At 41.2% G+C, this 19,835-nt stretch overlaps 1 protein-coding gene across 1 annotated transcript in view; it reads left to right on the top strand.

Moving 5' to 3' along the window:
• The window catches only part of LRRC9 (leucine rich repeat containing 9), a 719,638-nt gene that overhangs the window by 467,736 nt on the left and 232,067 nt on the right, over nt 1–19,835 (top strand). The window contains exons 21-22 of the mRNA XM_086937964.1: nt 8,343–8,520; nt 18,732–18,952. Coding sequence (XP_086794090.1) covers nt 8,343–8,520; nt 18,732–18,952 — 399 coding nt within the window. The remainder of the gene's footprint in view (nt 1–8,342; nt 8,521–18,731; nt 18,953–19,835) is intronic.

Here is a 19,835-nt window from a genome sequence, read left to right as displayed (position 1 = left end):
AATGTCAGTGGAAGGCAACATAATCCAATGCATTGTTATGTCCACATCTGCTGGTAGTATGCTTGTAAACTGAACAGGTAGTATGCATGATTACATTGTCCTTGTTGATGCTACAGGATGGTACGATCATTTTACTGTGCTGCTCTTTGTGGTGGTGGATCATCTTCATAGTCTTCCCAAATCTTATCATGGTTTCTCCTCAAAATACATAATCATAAATGAGGTTGTTTTCTAGGAGATTTCAAACTCTCCCTGAAGTGCTGGTTTCTGCTTCTAAGTGGAGGTGGAAGCATGTCTGTTTTCTGTCATTTAGATTTTGGCATCCTTGGAGTCAAAATGTTTAAGCCTTCTTTAAACAGCTTAAAGTTAGGTCAATATCAATTATTCTCAGGTGACTGAGGACAGTTGTAACATTCTGACTCCTGAAGAAGCGTTTAATATCTAAAATGCGTGAGTGGTAGACCAAACAAACCGAGGGAGCTGTTCACAAACGTAAACGTACACATTAGTAAAACTGCTTGTGTAAGTTTACATACTCTTACACGTTTGAGTAATGTACTGTGTCAAAAGTGTAGATTTACACGTCTCCTCCCCCTGAATTCAGGGTTGGAGGTCTATTTACAAGTGTAAAATTGCTGTTTGTAACTTTTCACACGTAGGCAGAGGTATTTGCTATCCAGCACAGATCCCTCCCCAGTGGTAATGTATAAGGAAAAGTAAAAAAATGAATTCAACTTTTTTTAAAGAAAGTAAAAATATTTTTTTACGTTAACTAATAATGTATATTAATTTAAAATCTTTATTCAAAATGTAGAACACATTTTAAAAATGTTTAAACATTATTACCTTCATTTCGAGATAAATAGTTAATTACATATTAAATTAAACATATTTTTCTTAAGATTTAAATTTGGAAAATCCCACATAAAGTATTACATTTATATTTAGTTATTGTAGTAAAAATTAAGTTATGTGGAAAATTAATTTGAAATAACTTAAATAGGTTATTTAAGTGCCATAAGCTGAAAATACCAAAGGAGAGTTCCACCTCTGTAGAAATACTTTTCCTTTTAAATATCTATGTTCCCCTGGGCTTAGAACACGAAACAGTGCTGGTTCATATCTTTGATTTAATCGAATCTACCTTAGACACAGAAATGAATCCACAAATCCTCCTACTGCGAGACTTGATGCGAAAATTTACAATAGCCTGGGCACAGCTTCTAGCAAAAACCACTTAGATGATTATTGGTCTCTCCCAAACCCTGTCTTTCCAGAGTGTATAATAGGCAATGAACTAGGGAAATTAATCTTCCCACCGGTCTGTGGAATTAGTGGAGTAATCTTGAATGGTAAGATGGAAGGAGATGTCTTTATGCAATTTACAAGAATGGGAGTCAGTGGACAGTCCATTCTAGATTACATCATTTGCAGCTACAGTTTATTTCAGAGATCACAACACTTAAGTGTACACTTTATACAAAGCAGCGATCATGCAATACTGATATTAAAAATTGAGCTGTATCTCCCTTCTCTTAGTCACAAATAAATGGAGATACCCTCATAGCTCATAAGAAGGGCAGAGTTATATGGAACACCCCAGTCAGAACAATCTGAATGTTTTGATCATTACACAACAGCTGCTTCAATTCAAAAAGGAAAACAATCCAGTTTTAAATAAGCATGGGCGAATTTTGCGAATCTGGCGTTCGCGAATTTGCGTATTTGCGAACTCGCAAACCGCAAAATCCGCGAATTCTCGCGAAATTGCAGAGTTTTTTGTTTTTATAGTGTTCGCAAGGGTTTCTGCCAGTTTGCGAGGATTTTGGACCAGTTCACAATTGCGAACTTACTTGTCGACACGCAACGGTCGCGACTATGTTGTTTCTACGTCTGGTTCATCATCACAGGTTCACAGCACCCTCTGTTTCAACACTGCCACCCTCTGTTTCACCCATGCCACCCTCTGGTAAATCAATGCCATCCAATGGTTCATCATCATCACTGTAGATTATGGGGGGGAAAAGCAAGCACACCTGCCCTGCTTCAACTGACATGAATTAATTTGGGGTTGATTTATTAATGTGTCACTGTTTTAAAATTCCAGTCTGGCACCTGCTTCCTTATCTGTAATTTGCTTTCTGTTGCAGTGCAGTTTTTTTCCCAGGACCTTTGTGGCCTACTTGTCGCTATTCTATGATCCGGCTGTGAGGGTCAGAGCAGGGTCATACAATTGTTGCAACTAGCAACTGAACTCTGGAGGGGCCCCAGTCAGGAAGCACTACAGGGAATGGTTACTAATGATGAATTTGAACTTTTGCACCTGCTGAGTGCTTTCAGTTCAGCAAAACTCGTTTTTCTTCAGAACAGCAACAGTAATGCCCCAAACAAACTTACTTGTGAAAGTTGATTTCTAATCCAAAAGTGATCCAAAGAAAGTCAAAAGGCCTCAAATCCAAAAAAGTGCAGGCAAATGTCAACCTGAGGAGTTATTCTGATAAAAATCATCATTTTCAGAAGGTCTATGCTGCTTGCTAGTGGATTTTTTGTGCAGAATTGCAAATTTTGTAATTTAGCGAGTGCGAGATTGTTGCTGCCCGCCGCACCTACATGTTCGCAATTGCGAACTTACGCCGCACGCCGCAAAATTGTATCACCAAGAAAAAAAAATCCGCTGCGTGCGAATTTGCGGATTTTCGGTAAATTCGCGAGCGTTCGCGGATTGCGAATTTACCGACAATCCGCAAAATCCACGAGCGGAACGGATTTTCCGCCCATGCTTAGTTTTAAATTTGGAACAGACTCTTTTGGTGGTAGTACAAGCTGTTCAGGATTCTGCTGCCCTGGATTAAAAACTATAACCGCTAAGAAACTCATGCAATCCCATAGATAATATTGCAAGACAGCAATTTCTAAGTTTCCCTGTTCTCAGGAAAAAAGAGATATCTAATTTACGGAAAAAAAGGAAGAAAATGAATTCTATCAGAAAAAGAGAAACTATGGACAAAATCTGGATTGCTTTGCAGTTAGTGATCTCTCAAAAAAATAAGCAACAGTTTTGGAGTCTAATAACAATAGCAATCAGAGCTCAAAAATCTGTTACAGCATCTCCGGTCTCTCAAAATGACTGGGAAAAGTATCGCCTAGAGCTCTATAAGGCAAACCTAGAAGAATCCTGCTAAAGAGCTCCTTGTAGATTGACAATTGGTCAAGAAGTAGACGAAGGGAAAAGTGCCCCGGTGGAGGAACAAATAAATTCTTACATCAGGAGTTCTAGATCCTCTGCATTGATGGGTCCAAATAAGATCCCAGTTATAGCCATCAAAAGCAACCATGAAGCCTGAAGCAAGTATTTGGAGCCACTGTTCTGCCACATATATAAAACTGGTCAAATCCTGAAATTGATGATTGGGAGTATTGTTATTCCTCTACTGTAGAAGGGCACCGGACTTTCGCTTAGCAATTATAGACAGATAGCTGTGCTGGACGCCACTGGGAAGATCTTTGCAGCATGCATTCTGGATCATCTGAAGGACTGGGCTTTTTCAAGTGGGGTGATTCCAATGGCCCAAGCAGGCTTCCGTCCTAAGCATTCTGTCATCAATAACATCAGACTCTTACAATCATTAATCGATAAATATGTTCTAAAGAAATTGAAGATAATCTACAACTTATATGTAGACTTCTCTACAGCTTTTGACGGGGTCCATAAACCCTGCTGATGGAGGAAACTGATGAAAATGTGTATCCCTGATGTCTAATTAAGATTCATTGTGGCCTTATATACAGCAACTTGGTGTAGAGTTCAGATGGGAGGAGAAAAATGCCTAATTTATAGGATTCCTACTTGGATCGTCCTTAATCAAGGCTGTTTGTTAGCCCCTTTACTCATTTCTCTGTATGTAAGTGACTTACTGGAGTGTCTAGTAGGTATAAATAAGGTTACACCTAAAATAGATTCTCATGAAATCCATGCCTTAATGTATGCAGACAATATTGTCACTTTTGACTTAACACAGATTGGTCTACAACACAATTTAGATGCTCTTTTTACTTACACTGAAAAAAACTTTTTGGAAGTAAGTATTTCAAAGACAAAAGTGGTCCCTTTTAGGGGAAAGAAGCATCATATCCACTTTAATTGGAAACTAGGAGGTCAACCAGTAGAAACGGTAAAGGAGTAGGTATACCAAAGGAGAATATTTTCAGTGACACTAGACTAACTCTCATCCAGGACACTTAGAATCAAAAGCCAAATCCCACGTAAATACTTTAAAGAATTTTTACATTTATTCAAGAAAGAGGCCTATCCAAGCTCTCTTAGAAATCTATTGAATATAGACTGATTTGCATATGGCCATGTCTGAACTAGGGTGGCATGGTGAGCAAAATAACAATGGATTAAACCCAGATCTGTGACTGGGGGTGAATGTTTTGCCAATGTGCAACATTCCATCCATCATCTTGTGTGTTTTAAGGATATAAAGCTAGGCGCACATTGCATACAGCAACAAATAGATATCAAAATGCAAATTATAATGAAAATAACAAAATATAGCAAAGTTGCCCATATTCAGGCAACCATCCATATAACCAATCCCACCACCCCTTGTCCCCATCTAGCTTCATTCTCTTGGCTAATTCATGCAATGCATTAGTGCAAATGGATGCGCATGAAATGGTCGGACAAATTAAAATAACACAATCCTTCAAAACCTGCATAGCCATGGATATTGTTTTAAAGAAAATTTTAGCAGCCCTATTTTGTAAAGCGGCTTTTCTTGTTCCCTGAACATCCAATAGCAATTCAGCTAAAGCAGTAGAAGTTTCATTTATATTTTACACCATTAAACATCCCAGCTTGTTTATTATCCTTTTATATTACACTGTTAACCCAAGAAAGCCTACTAAGGATGTAGCTGGACTAATTTATTCAATTTTGGATAACAAGGTAATTTCAGAATCAAAGTGTTTAGACACTTGAAATGAATTTCAAGCATAGTGAGAAAGTAACGTTTTTAAAGCAGAATAATTGTTTGTTCGATACATATATGCATTTTCAGAAATATTTTGATTCTTTTTTTTTTTCATGGTATGTCATAGCTTAATTCTGACAGTCTTTTATGTTAGCCTGATCTCTGTGTCTCAGTCTAGAGAATGTTTGTTATAAAAAAGGCAAATGGTATGAAAGTATGGTTTTGGTCTTATTATGGAATCCGACTGTGCTTTGGATGTTTTCCTATTGGATTAAGGTTACAAGATGGCTTCATTTAATAAAACATGCCATTTTTTAGGTCGAGCTGACCTGCATTCAATGCGAAAGCATTGATTGCTGTCAGCTAGACAACTATTGTCAGCCGTATTTGGGAATGTGGACACGAGTCGCGCTTCCGCAGACAAACTCACAGCCCTGCTTTCGCTTCCCTCGCATGCATTCACGGCGCACTCACACACACACACACACACACACAGACACAGCCAGCCCCCACCCCTCTGCATGCACGCACACACACACACACACAGGCGCGCGCACACATACACACGCTGCCTCCCCCCACCCCCCTGCACACACACAGACACGCACGCATACACACGCCGCCGCCGCCCTCTACCCTCCCCCCACACACACACACACACACAGTGGTTGGGTGTCACGGGCAGCTGCCCTCTGCCAGGCTCACAATGAGCAAGAGGAAGGGGCTTTGCCGATCCTTACCGGGGCTCTTCAGATTGTAGCGGGCTTCATTGGCTGCGGCTGCGGCTGCTGCTCTCACGGATGCTCGTGGTGTGCCGGGTTCATGTCGGTGTTATGCCGCCCCAGCTTTAGCCCTGACGTGGCACCAAGTTTGTGGCCCTGCTTCGGTGCTCGCACTAACGCTGTAAGCTGCGGCGCCCGGGGATGGGACGTAAGATCCAGCCGCTGACTGTGTCCTTCAGTGCAGCGCCGACATAGAAAAGGGACTGGTGCGGCGGAGAAAGTGCAAGCGAAACTGCAGGAAGGGTAGGCGATGCAGTAATGCTCCATTATTCAAAATGTGAATGAAAAAACTAAAATGTGCGAACACCAGATTAACACACATTTCTCTGTTACTGCATCACCCTAATTCAAAGTGGCAATACGATACACAGTAGCAACTCCATTTGTTACCCGGAGGGCAATGGTAGGATACATTCCAGGAGCGAAAGAGACTAGTAGGTAAGCATGAGCGAATTTTGCGGATCTCGCATTCGCGAATTTTGCGGATTTGCGGATTCGCAATCCGCGAATTCCCGCGAATTTGCGGATTTTTTTTTTTTGTGTTCGCCCGTGTTTCTGCCAGTTCGCGAGGGTTTTGTACACTTTCGCAAATTGCGAACTTACCTGTCGGGTCGCAAGTTTCGCGAACTTGTTGTTTCTACGTGTCCAGCCTGTTTGGGACACTCTTCTTCATCACTGCCACTCTCTGTCACCACTGCCACTCTCTGACTACTCATGCCACCCTCTGGCCCACCCATGCCACCCTCTGTTTCATCACCACACCCTCTGGTTGTCCAGTGTACATTATTTTCGGCAAAGCAAAGCACACCTTCCCTGCCTCAAGTGACCTGAATTAATTTGGGGCTGATTAATGTGTCACAGAATATTTTTTTAGCTGGCACCTGCTTCCTTAGTGCGCCCTGATTAGTGATCTTTTGCACTTGCTAAGTGCTTTCATTGTTGCAAAATTAGTTACAACACCTGCCCTGCCCCAACTGACAATAATGAATTAGGGGCTGATTAATGGATTTTAACTTCCAGCCTGGCTCCTGCTTGTCTCCCTTAGCTGTAATTCAGGACCTTTGTGGAATATGTGTAACTATTCTGAGGTTCAGAGCAGGGTCACATAATAGTTTCAACTGGCAACTGAACTCTGGAGGGGCCCCTCAGGAAGCACTACAGGAAATGGCTACTAATGATGAGCCTGAACTTTTGAACCTGGTAAGTAGTTACTTTCAGTTTTGCTAAGATCGTATTTCTGCAATTTTGCACTTATTCGCGGGGCGCGAACTCACGCGAACTCACGCGAACAGTGCGAGCAGTGCGAGCAAAATCCGCTGCTCGCGGATTTGCGGATTTTGCGGGAGATTCGCGAATCTCGCGGATTGCGGATTTCCCGAAAATCCGCAAAATCCGCGAGCGGAACGGATTTTCCGCCCATGCCTACTAGTAGGGCACATCAAGCTATACCTTCCATTTATATGCAGTTCTTAAAAGCGCACTAGCTGGGCCATGGTGTTTCTCCCTCCCTAAAACTCATAATAAGCTTCTGAACGCGAGTCTGTTATATGAATAAACATATCTCATTCAGCTTCCACAGGTGTTCAATGACTCGGATGAGATCACCGTGAACCACATCAAACAAACACACTTCAATCTGTATTTAACTCTTTTAAAAAAGATGTGTTTAGATAGCAATAGCATCAGATTTAACAAATATGCCAGCAGTAGTCCACAGAAAACGGTGAAATTTTAGGTTGCACAATTTAGGAGAGGGATGTCTGTCTTTTAACAAGATCGCGGCCAAATTCCTTTCAAATGGGTTCAGACTGAGGCTGACGGAAAACAATTGGATCATGACCGCATTCAGCCCCGCCCACTCTTTTGAACGCCCGCACCATGCAACCATTCAAAAACAACTAGTTCAAATATGTTCTCTCAATGTTTCAAGCTGTATTACAAATGTCACAAAAAGATGTTAATATTTCACTTCTGTTATTCGATTTTCGGCACAATAAAATACACTGAACATAATCTTCACAAAAGTTATTTACAAAAGTTTAAGCTATTGCCATTATAAATTACAATAACTTTTATTAAAGTATTAATTATTTTAAAAAATTCAAATCCATTGTTATTTGTAATATCAATACATCTAAGTCACATAAATACAGCACATATTGCATTACAAATGCTATAAGTGTCACATTTGCGAAAGTTATAACCATTGGCATTGTAAATAACAAAGCTATTAATTTCGTTATTTTCAAAACCAACACATAAATAACAAATTTGTCATTTACAATATCAATAGCGCAAACTTTCCTAATGCGAGACCTATTGCATTGCAAATGCTTGTTAGCTCTGGTGTTTAATGTAACTGTGCAGTGCATTCTGGAAGTTAGAGTGGTTGTTCATTTGTTTCAATTGATGCAATGGCCTAAATTTGTAGATTACTGTGGTTTTATAATAGATAAGTAGAGTGTAATATGATGAACACATGACACAATTCATCTGGTAACCTTACATTTACCGTTATAATATACACATTTTGCTTTAATAAGCCTTGCAGAGTTTCCAATAACTATTTACATTTAATTTACAGATTACAACATTAAATCTTGATGGACAGAATCTCTACAAACTATCCAATTTAGAAAAATTAGAGAATTTACGGTGGGCATCATTTAGAAATAACTTTCTAACCAAGATTGAAGGACTGGAGAACTGCCTTAATTTAGAAGAACTTGCATTAGATGAGAACTGCATTACAAAACTGGAAGGTAAGACGCCTATCTCGAAAGCATTAAATTTGCTTAGATGTGTGTACACACTGCAGGCACTTTAGGGTGTAACTTGAAAAACACATACCTAAAGGCAAGCAAATATGTACCTTGCAGTACATTATGGGCGTTTTTCCTGCCTAACTCATCACACCCCTCAACTGATTACTCTGTCTTCCACTCGTAGTCCATTTCTTTGTTTTCCGCTGACTGTGGTCCTAATGCTAGTTCGGGGTCTTACGTGGGAGTTTGTTACTCAAATAATGAGACAGAACTTGAAATGAAAATGACATCTTTAAATGATCAGAATGATGAAATCAATTAGATAGTAATTATTTATTAGTGACCAAAAACATGGACTATGTATAGATTACATGAATTACAACCCTGTGTACAAAACTATTTTGCGATCCCAAACCCTGTGGTCTGAAAAATCACAGGGGTTGTGACTGTCAAATATCTCAGAAAAACATTTCCGAATCACAAAATTGCAAACTGAATTGGAGTTAGATAGGGGAGGGGAGTGAAAGAGGCATTCCTGTCTTATTGGAATGGTATGTATTAATGTGGTGTGACTGCAAACCTTTGAATAGTTACCAATACTTCAAAGGAGGTGGTAATTAATTTCTAAAGGAGAAAGTCACCTTCCATTTTGTGAATCTTCTCAGGCGACCTTGTGGGGAGCTGTCAGTGGTTGGAGGGACCTCTGCTGCTCCCACCAATGATTTTCTAGAGGTTAAGAGAGTGAACTTTTTTTTTTTTTACAGCAACAACGGTTCATTTAAAGAGTGTTGAGATGGTGCTCTGCTGTTCCTTGCAAGCCACTAACTATCCTTGTATTTGTAGCCAATCTTAAGGGTCACAAATAGAGACCTGCATAATTAACATACAGTACGCAGGCCATTCTGTGATCACCTGTGACTGGTCATTTTGCAATGTAACCTATTAGTGCATAGGTGGTATAGCAACATTAAAGACTGATTGTAAAAAGTTGGCGCACAATTTGTGACTACTTTCTACGACCAGTATTTTTATGCACCTGGCCCTTAGTGTCTTATGTATTTAACACGTTCTGCAAATTTATACAGAAAATGTTCAAGTTAGGCAGTCCTTCTAAAAGTGTGCTCAAAGAGCATCAATAATAGGAAAGTGGAATTTAATTTGAAGGCGCCTTCTTGATATAAACTTCTTAAAGTGGACGCATTCAAAAAGTCCTGCAGTAACGCCTTGTTACAAAGTTAACCCTTTGAGAGTTTATGGTTTCTCAGTTTTATGTTGAGATGATTTGTTTATTTATTCATAAATAATTCAATTCAATAAAACAATATATTTTGGTCGATTTGACCATAAAAGTGCATGTGCAATACAATAACATTTCATTAAAACAACCAATGTAGGCACGTGCCCAGACCCCATAGCCCTGGGTTTGAGTTGCCCATAAAAGTGCATGTGCATTACAATAACATTTCATTAGAACAATCCATGTAGGCATGTACCCAGACCCCTCTGCCCTGGGTTAGAGTAGCCAACACACCCATAATGAAGTCAAAGATGTAAACAAATATAAAACATTTCTAAAAACAGGTATCTATCATATTACAACCACTAAATGCACACTAAAAACCATGGATATTAAAAACAAATTAAAATAAACCTGATCCAGTTGAAGATATTAGGAGGTTATCAGCTAGAGCCTGTGGATTTGTATTCAAGAGCTCTCTACGTACACACCACATAGAAATGAAAAAGCGTGACACTGAAAATACAATGGGCAGATGAGTGTTATATTTCAGTAATCTAAAAGCCTCTACGCAGCTCTGGTTCCCAAATTTCTGCATAGCTGGATCAACCATCGATGCCTGGCCTTCCTATAGCCTGGACAAAAGAAAAATACATGGTATTTTGACTCCACTGCATTGCAACAGATCGGAAAACCCAGAAGGGGTGAACCAGCCAATTTGTTTGTAAAGGCACGCAACTGGAGGACCGGTACCTAAATTGCAGGTATAGCTTCCTGGCTAGCGCGGGTTAAATGTCATCCAATATATGCTCTAGGCTATATTGGTCTTTATTTCCCAGGAACTACAGTAAGGGAGCCAGTTGTAGAGCTCCCCTGCAGGTGGGCAAGTTTACTCTCTCTATAACTCCATACCAGATCCATCCTGGATATTGTAATGCAGGTTACCTCAGCATTGTACCATAGGTTCACCCTCCCCATGGCCAAGAGTGTATCCCTGACAAAGGCTAACCATGGAAATTTTCCCGCACCCTGGAGGCTCAGGACCTCCCTCAGTTCTGCCCTGTATTCAGCCAGTTGCGGGGTAGCCCACAGGTGATGCCAGACTATAAGGGGTCTGAGAGCAATTTTGTCTTCAATTGGCCTTATCCCGAGGTCCAGGCGAAGTGGTGTAAGAGGGAAGCTAGGGGGAAGACCAAATAGCTGCCTGGCGAAAGTGTTCTCAATCTTAATTATGTTACAGGGTAGACAGTGCCCCCATATTTCAGCCCCGTACAGGGCAGCCCCCCTGGCTTGCACTTTATATATTTCAGGTGAGAGAAAACAAGGATCCCCTGGGTATCAGTAATACGCAGACTCCTAGGGCAGGGTAATAACCAATGTGGGTAAAAAATCCTAGGCCATCAACTAAGTACGTTAACAATTAGTCTAGAACCAGTGGCGAAAAGAAATGTCGAATATGAAGTGTATATTAAAAATATGTATTTAATTAACATAAATAAAAATCATATAGAGACTCAACACATAAGTCAAACTATATGATACGATAAAAGTATGATTCATAAAAAAAACAACAACAGACTTCAAACACAATAGGTACATAGCATATAAATCATACTAGCATATAAATCAAACAAGTTACAATAAAAACAATATATTCAAAATTGTTAATGACATTTAAGGTGCTGAAGAATTATTTATTAAAACTCGACGCGCATTTCGGCAGAAAAAACGCCTTCCTCAGGAGTCACTGATGAAGCTATTGGCAGTACAACAAAAAATTGATGATATCTTCTTGAATAGTCAGGGCCACTTGATAAAGGCTAATTCCTGGTATGATATGTAGTGTTCATATCGAGTATGGAGACACGTTGATTTCATACACGGTTGTTGTGCTGAATGCCACAGGATAAAACTTGTATCTTCAGATGAGGGTTCCAAAACCCTATGGTTTGAACTACGTCAATGGATATAGACGTCTAGTTGTAACCACAAATTCAAGGCTTAAAGTATATAGATGGGGCTTCTTAGTTCGTAATATATATTCATTCCTCAATAGAAAGAAGCGTCTGAAGGCGCTGGATATATTGTGACTTCAAGCGAGAGAAATCTTGTGAGCAGCAAGATGGTGCTGTTCCAGGGGATAAAATGTTGTTCAGATACCTCGCCAGCAGAAAAGGACTTTATATATTTCAACCATCGAGACAACAAGTTTATGAGTGGAGTTCCTGAATACCTTTGTGAAACCCCCTGTGGTCTGAGCCAGCTTTAATCTAGCTCCTGAATACCTTTGTGAAGCCCCCTGTGGTCTGAGACAGCTTTAATCTAGCTTTTTTAATTTGGGCACCCCTTCCATTTTTTCCAGTTAGGGTGATCCCAAGATACTCAAATACGGACACCCTCTCCAGAGGGGTACCTTGAAGACAAGGGTTTGGCCGGGTACTACTAACTGGATTGACAACCATATATTTGGTCTTCTGGATGTTGATCTCTAGCCCCCTACACTTACTAAAGGCATTGAAGTTGTTGAGGATCCTCTGTATGCCCATAGTTGGCTTTGAGAGCAGAAGAGTACCGTCAGCAAACATCATTGCCGGTACTTTGATATTCACCAGCTTAGGTGCATCTATATCCTTCCCCGCAGTAAATGTCTCTTCAAGTCAATTTATTAATAGGTAGAAAAGGATAAGTGCAAGAACACAGCCTTGTCGAACACCTCTGTCAATGGGTATGAGGGCAGTGAGTTGTCTGTGCCAAACCTGATTTGGGCATATTTGCCTTCATGGAGCCGCTTTAGCAGGTGGCAAAGATAAGCGTGCCCCCAGATCCCTTAATGTTGCCTACAGTTTGTCTCTCAGCACCAGATCAAACACAGATTTTAGGTCCATGAAATTAAATAGAAGCTGCCACCCTCTATAGACACAGGCTTCCCATACATGAGTCAGAGCCTAAAGATTTGGTCGGTTGTAGACATCTTTTCTCTAAAAGAAGCTTGAAATGGGCTCAGTACTTTGTGCTTCTCCATCCAATTCTAGATGCAGCCCAATAATACATAGGTAAAGATTTTTTGGCTGATGTCTATAGTTTGTGGGGAGGAGTGGTGAGCCTCATTATTTACTGGAAGGATTTCTTCGCCAACCCAAGTAGCAGGGATCGCCATTCCATGTAGAATAGCGTTATACAGGGTCCACAGATAGGGGACCCAGATAGTGGGTTCACTTTGAAAAAGTTCCCCTGGGATCTTGTCTAGTCATGGGGCTTTAGACAGGATTACTTTACTTATGGCACTTGTAATCTCTTTGAGAGTTATCTTGGGGGCCTCTGTACAATTTTCTGAGGGGGGCCGGTGGTCATTAGCTGTGATGCCACCCTCATCCTCCAACCTTGAATAAAGCATCTCAAAGTATGTCTTCAGACATCTGCCCCAGTATTAGGCTCTATAGGCTGTTTTCCCTCCAAGCAGCTCGTGTTTACTACACTCCAGAAGACCTTAATGTCATGGTTGGCTAAGGTCCTTCTCAGGGAGCCCCACTTATCAAGCTCCCACCTTTTATTGGCATCAACAATGGTGCTTTTATAAAGCTCCCTTTTTTCTCTAATTAGGGGTCTATCCTGGACTTTAATTGCATCAGTAAGAGCTAGCTTGGCCATTCGGCTGCTGTCACTAAATCATGAAAGTTGGGCCTTTTATGCTTGCTTATTGTACTAATTGGGAAAAAAGTATTGGCCAGTGTGGCTTCAGTGCTTTGTGAGTCTAAGCGACTTGCATAAGGGAGATGAATGTGCCATTAATAGAAATAGTGTTGTAGCTGCCGTTAGGAATGGAATGATGGATTCATATAAAGTGGACAGCTTGTCAAGGGGTTGATGTATATCTGTCCATCGGACTCTCCTCATTGAGTTAGTAAGTGCTAGTCTGTCATCGGGCAAGGATTTTAGGTCGGGCCGTCTCAGGGGTTGGCATTGCCGTCTCTAGGATCAGAACATTATAATCGCTATTGTGGCAAGGCACAATCTTGAAATCAACAACCCTATGTCAAAACCTCTATCTGCCAAAACGTAGTCTAGGATCGAGGAATGCCCTATTCTGTTTAAAGTATGGTTCCCCGGTGAGTTCGATTTCATACGCCTATACCATGCCCTTAAGGAATGTTTCAGGGTACAGGATTTATTCTGGAACACCAGTGGAGTCCAGGCCCTAGTTGGCGGGTTATTCGGTTCTGGGATTGCGCAGTGTAGATCCTCTTCACTGTGGTTTCCTCCATTCAGGCCCTCCAGGGGCTCAAACTGACAGTTGAAGTCATCACCAATAATCACTGAAAAATTGTTAGGAATGGTGGCTATAAAGGTGGTCAACTGATCAAGGGTTGCTGATTCTTGACTATAGCTTACCGGCCGAGAGTAAACATTGACCAAAGTGATTCTGACCCTTGATGGAAAGATAAGAAGAATACATAGAATGTCATTGTAGGATGACTCTATCTGCTTTGCTGTACAGCCCAAGTACAGAGCCCCCCTAAAGGCCTGCCCATTCCCCCAAAATGGCAACTGCTCTAAATTATGCATATCCCAGCCGATGTGGATCCTCCCTGACCCAAGTTTCTTGAAACATATAAACATTGTATTGGTCTATAAATATCCCCCAGTCAGGATTGTCCAGTTTGGAGCTAAGTCCTGCAACATTTCATGATAATAACCGCATCCTAGATGGATCCGAGTGTCCGCCTAGGCTTGGGGACTCGTTATCTATCATCGATGGACCAACGTCCTGCTGGGAAGCGCTGACCCTCTTCGTCCTAGATCTAATGCTGGCATCATTTTTGCCATCTGCAGAGGATGGTGAGTGTGGGGCCTGCGCTGCCCCATGGGATGGACTTATTGGAAATGTATTTATTGTGACCTTGGGAGGCTGTCCTCTGTTAGCTCCTCCCTCTATTACTTCAGGGAACGCATTCCCTCCACCACCCCCCAGCCTAGGTAGCGCGCTAAAATGATAGAGCTCCCTAGTTGGCATGCCCTCTCCCGGGGCTCCCCCTTGTAATAGAATTTCTCTTCCTGATAACACTGGGAACCTCTAGGGCCCCATATCTGTTTGCTGTTGTTATACTAAATAATAAGGGTCTGGGGTGTTCCTGCCACAAACGGGTTGGCTGACTTTTCTGGTTCCACACCCCCATCTCCAGTCTTGTTTGCTCTCTGGTTAGTGGAATTTGACCTGGGGAGTAAAAATATCCCAATGATAGAGACCTGATACGCCCTTCCTGCCTATATTGGTTCCTGCCTAAGAGGACTTGAACAAACATTGGATTTTTTAAATCGATCACCATTCAATCCCTTGTACATCTTTCGGTCTATTGCCCACCCAGCTAACCCTGCGTGTCAGGAGTATCTTGCCTGCATCTTTATAGGCAAATTGCCTCTGCCTGGCCAACCAGAACATGCACTTATTCCTTAGTTCATGGTAGGATTCCCTTTGCCCCCTTTTAAGCTCAGGTATGCCTGTTAAGATAATAACATACGGGGATGAGGAGGGAGGTAAATTTATACAGGGTAGGACTGACCTCTCTTCTCTGACTTCTATGCTAAGTATGGGGCCAGCTCACTCCCTGCACCTGGACCCCTGATGGTGCATACTATCTTGCTCAATCAGCGTATCAGGGTGTACCCTGCCTCTGTTTGTACGTTCATAATAGACCTGATTGGTGTCCGTGGTGGGAATAATTTTTTGAGCAGGTGGGGGCTGTGGTCTTACTCTTGGGGAAGTGGCCACCAGATCTGCCTTGCAACTAACATCCTCTCCCCCCCTTGTAGTTGTTGCTAGGCTGCCTACCCCTGCCTCGAACAGTACAGCCAGCTTTTCTACCCATGCTGCCAAAAAGCTGAGCTTGTCCTTTACAATAGACCTAAATTGGACCTTAAGATTCACCACAAGGTTTGTCACCCATACTGGGTAGTTCATGGCTGCATGCGGACCGCCTGCCAATCCCCTATCCAGTATAAAGATAATGATGCCAGCAATGGACTTTGTTTAAAATAATCACTTTCTAGTTTAGGATTCTATCTCGAAATGATCATTAAATCTTATCTGATTAATCAGAAACTGCAACAATTTGTCTGATAATTAAATACAAAAGATAGGGTATTCAGCCAACCTGAATATGTAAACACCCAAATTGAAAGATGAGAGAGACACGGAGTAATAAATCTTTTGATAAAAATATTTTAGTATATATATATTGCTTTTTACGAGTCAAAAGGGTACAAATCAACAATTTCTGATAGAAATACAGCACTAAACAAATGAAATAAAGAATTGTACAATCAAACTATAATTCATTTGCAAAAACGTCCAATCCTAATTCAATCAAAAAAATGACATCTATTCCTTCACAATAAGATAATCATCAATGAAAATTAATCATAAATCAGAAGAAGGACTGTATGTTCGACGTTTCGGTCTTCTGTTGAATTAATCCTTTAGACCTTCCTCAGGACAGTAAAGTAAATAAACAGTTATGACCCTTCGCAATAGAGTCCAAATGTGACTACGCAGGTCTCCACCTACATAGATTAGACTTTCTAGGGTGGTCCTTGATGGTTCTGTTTGTAAACTGCCAGGTTATTTTAGGGCTGTTCATGCTATTCAGTCGTCACAACATATTGGGCTTAATCTGTGTAATTCTTCAAATTTCAAAACAGTAATCTCCAGCATATGATGTCAGGGTTCACGATAAGCGGCATCCAGAGTGGACACTCTGTCCACTCTGGATGCCGCTTATACCCTATCTTTTGTATTTAATTTACAGACAAATTGTTGCAGTTTCTGATTAATCAGATAAGATTTAATGATCATTTCAAGACAGAATCTTAAACTGGAAAGTGATTATTTTAAACAAAGTCCCTTGCTGGCATCATTATCTTTATATTGTGTGCTTTAGCCCAAGCTCACAAGGGTATATTGGGTCTTCCCACCGCTCTCTTTTTTGATCCCCTATCCAGGCTCTCCAGAGGATCTCCAGAGTCCGGTGACCCATTTGCACACTTTCTCTGTTTGGCCCCAGACCTAAAAAACTTGCTTGGCTTTCCCTTTTTTGGCAGGGCCCGGGATAGCATCCCCTTGGCGCGGGTAGATGCTAGACGCTTTGCTTGTCATCACACGGTCCGTAGGCTGGGCCTTGGGATAGTTAATGACCCGGGCCAAGGAGGTACATGGGGGTTCGGGCCCGTCAGAGAAATGTCTAGATCCGGGGTTAAAGACAGCCGCCTTTCAGTTAGTTCAATTTCAGGGGCCACCACACCTATGACCTTCTGTAGCATCCTGTCAATGGAGGTTGGGTGCAATAATGAAGATGGGGTTGGTGGGAGGGGCGCTTCCTTTTTGTCACTACAGGTTTGTTTCCTCATTGTTGCAGTTACACTCAGATGTAGCTCTGACAACAAAGGTCAGATGATGCTAGCCAACTGGAAAAAGCCAGTTGAGGCACCCACTGGCAGTTATAATGTTGGAGCCCTGCCCCGGTTTAGTTAGTCGGTTTAAGTAGTGCCTCCGGGTAAAAGAATGTCATTTTTTTTTATTCTGAGTTGTAAGCCCTCAAATTCACTTTGTTATGTTAGATTATGGTAGCTGGATTTGGCGAAACACTTGTCCACCTTTAAGTGTATTTGCACTGCGAAAGAGTGCAGTTTATAACAGGATTAGAACTGAAAAGTTTTTAGATGCTTTCTAATGCAAGGTGGGAAATGGAAGATCTTAGAAAAATAGGAAATATGTTACAGGCTTTGGAAGGTAGCTAGGAGAATGAGTGGCTTCACATCTTGGCTCTACAAATTTGAGGGACGTTTAGCAACGGAAAATTTGAAGAACAAAAATGTGTTGGGCTTTAGGTATTTGGAGTCACTGAAGTAGTCAAAGGGAGTGCCAATTGTAGATCTTTTAGTGCACTAGACATAGGATCTTAATAAGCAACAAATGTAGTTGATCGAGAAGAGGGGATGATCTAGAAAAATGGGACACTAAAATAATCTAGCAGCTTAATTTTGTATAAGCCAGTGAGTTAGGGATCTGTTAATGCCTGCAAAGAGTGTTGCATTAGTCTAATTTTGCCGGGATTAGGACAGCTACCTTGGAAATGCACGTTATTTATAATTACACAAAGTATAAAAAGTTGGTCTTTACATACCTTTCCTGTAGTTCATAGCATAGCAATTCTTACAAATGTTATGGTATGCAAGAACAAATACACCGGTGATGACATATATGGTTCTCACATCTGCAAATAAAATTAAGGGTGGGCGTAGCAGGCGGAGTTGCTCTTCGTGGAGCACCACGGAGCTCCACGCCACGGAGCTTCGCGCCTCCCACCTCCACAATAAATATTTTCTAAATGCAATCTACAATTTATCTAAAATAAAACCGCACTTACCTTATCGCGGCGTCCCGGGCTGCCGTGCGTCATGGTAGGACTGCACATGTGCACGCATGCGCAGTCCTACCATGACCTACGTCTAACGTAGGAGATTGCGGCGAGGAGGAGGAGGGCAGCCCAGGACGCTGCGACAAGGTAAGTGCGCTTTTATTTTACATTAATTGTAGATTGCATTTAGAAAATATTTATTGCGGTGGTGGGAGGCGGGAGGGTCTGGGGCTGAACTCCGCTCTGCTGCAAAGTCGGAAGATTTACAGGAACTTCACGTTCTCCGCGGAACGCTGAGTATGCAAAATTCTGCAAACTCCGCCAGCAGAGTGGAGTTCCGTGCCCAGAGTTAAGTAAAATGCAAATATTGAATCATTATCATTCAATTCACAGTATTAGAACTTACTCCTCTCTAAACCTTATATATGTTTTCTATTCATATGCTTAAAAATACTTTATTTTCCTTAACTGTCAAATCTTTTATATGCAGTCTTGCTTGTGTTGTATATATCTGTCTATATTAGTTCATCGTTTCAAGCCTTTATTTTTTCTTCCTGTAGGTCTTTCAAAGCTGACAAAGTTGATGCGTTTGAGTGTTAATAACAATCAGCTTACAGGCCTGGATCGGCAAGCTATTGATTGTCTTTCTCATCTTCACTTCCTCTCTGCGGAGAACAACAGCATAACTTCACTCTCTGGTTTGCAGAAAGCATATACGCTAATTGAACTCTACATCAGTAATAACAGAATTTCCTCCAACCAGGAGATCTACCATTTGAAAGTAAATAATGTTTAATTGACCAGTTTCTGTATACATAATACTGTGTGATGGTTTATGATTGGGTATATGTCAGGTAACATGGCTACTTACGCAGGAGCAGAATGGTAGCCAACGCCACCTGTACCATGATGCAGTAGCCACGAGCGAAAATAATGGCAAACCACAGCTAAATGAAGGTGGTGGTGTTTAGCAAAGGAGCTTCAGGAAGTAGAACCTGCAAACGGGATCATACATTTAGACCATGACTTTGCAGATGAGATGCAAACAGTACTTGGCATAAGGGTATACTAATTCTCCTACCTCAGATCCTGAGATTTCTAGGCATACGGATGAGATTGAATGCAGTTGTTAGTGGAGCAAGGTTGAGGGAAATGACGCTGGATAGGAAGAAAGGACTAAGCTGAGACCCTGTAAAGGAAGGACAGAGTTAGTGCATTAATGTTTATATTTATTTATTTTATTTATTTATAGAGTTTTATATAGCGCGGACGTGACCCTTGGGTATCAGAGCGCTTCACAGTTACCTGAGGTAGGTTTGAGATACAGCTTGTGTAGCAAAGCGTTTCACAGTTACATGAGGTAGGTTTGGGATACAGCTTGTATAGCAGCATCAAACATAAATATATAATTTTCCTGTGCATGTATGTCTATCTTCTTGGTTTAAAATAAAAAAAAAATACAATTAAAGAATTTTCAGTACTATAAACAAACATTTGTTCCACCTGAGAGCACTCTATAGCAAGACGCTGTTCTTATGTCTGGAAGCTCCTATCAAACAAGATGTCAACATGAAGCTGCAACTACATCTCAGTATTATCCAGTTCCTTCACTGGAGCAAAGCTGGTAATTCAGTTATTGCTTATTCTGGGCCAAATTCTGAAAA

This window comes from Lissotriton vulgaris, chromosome 9, assembly GCF_964263255.1.
Source record: "Lissotriton vulgaris chromosome 9, aLisVul1.2, whole genome shotgun sequence".
In the NCBI taxonomy this organism is placed as follows: Eukaryota; Metazoa; Chordata; class Amphibia; order Caudata; family Salamandridae; genus Lissotriton; species Lissotriton vulgaris.
The sequence above is the reverse complement of the archived record's forward strand: the minus strand, read 5'-3'. Positions and strand labels throughout refer to the sequence as shown.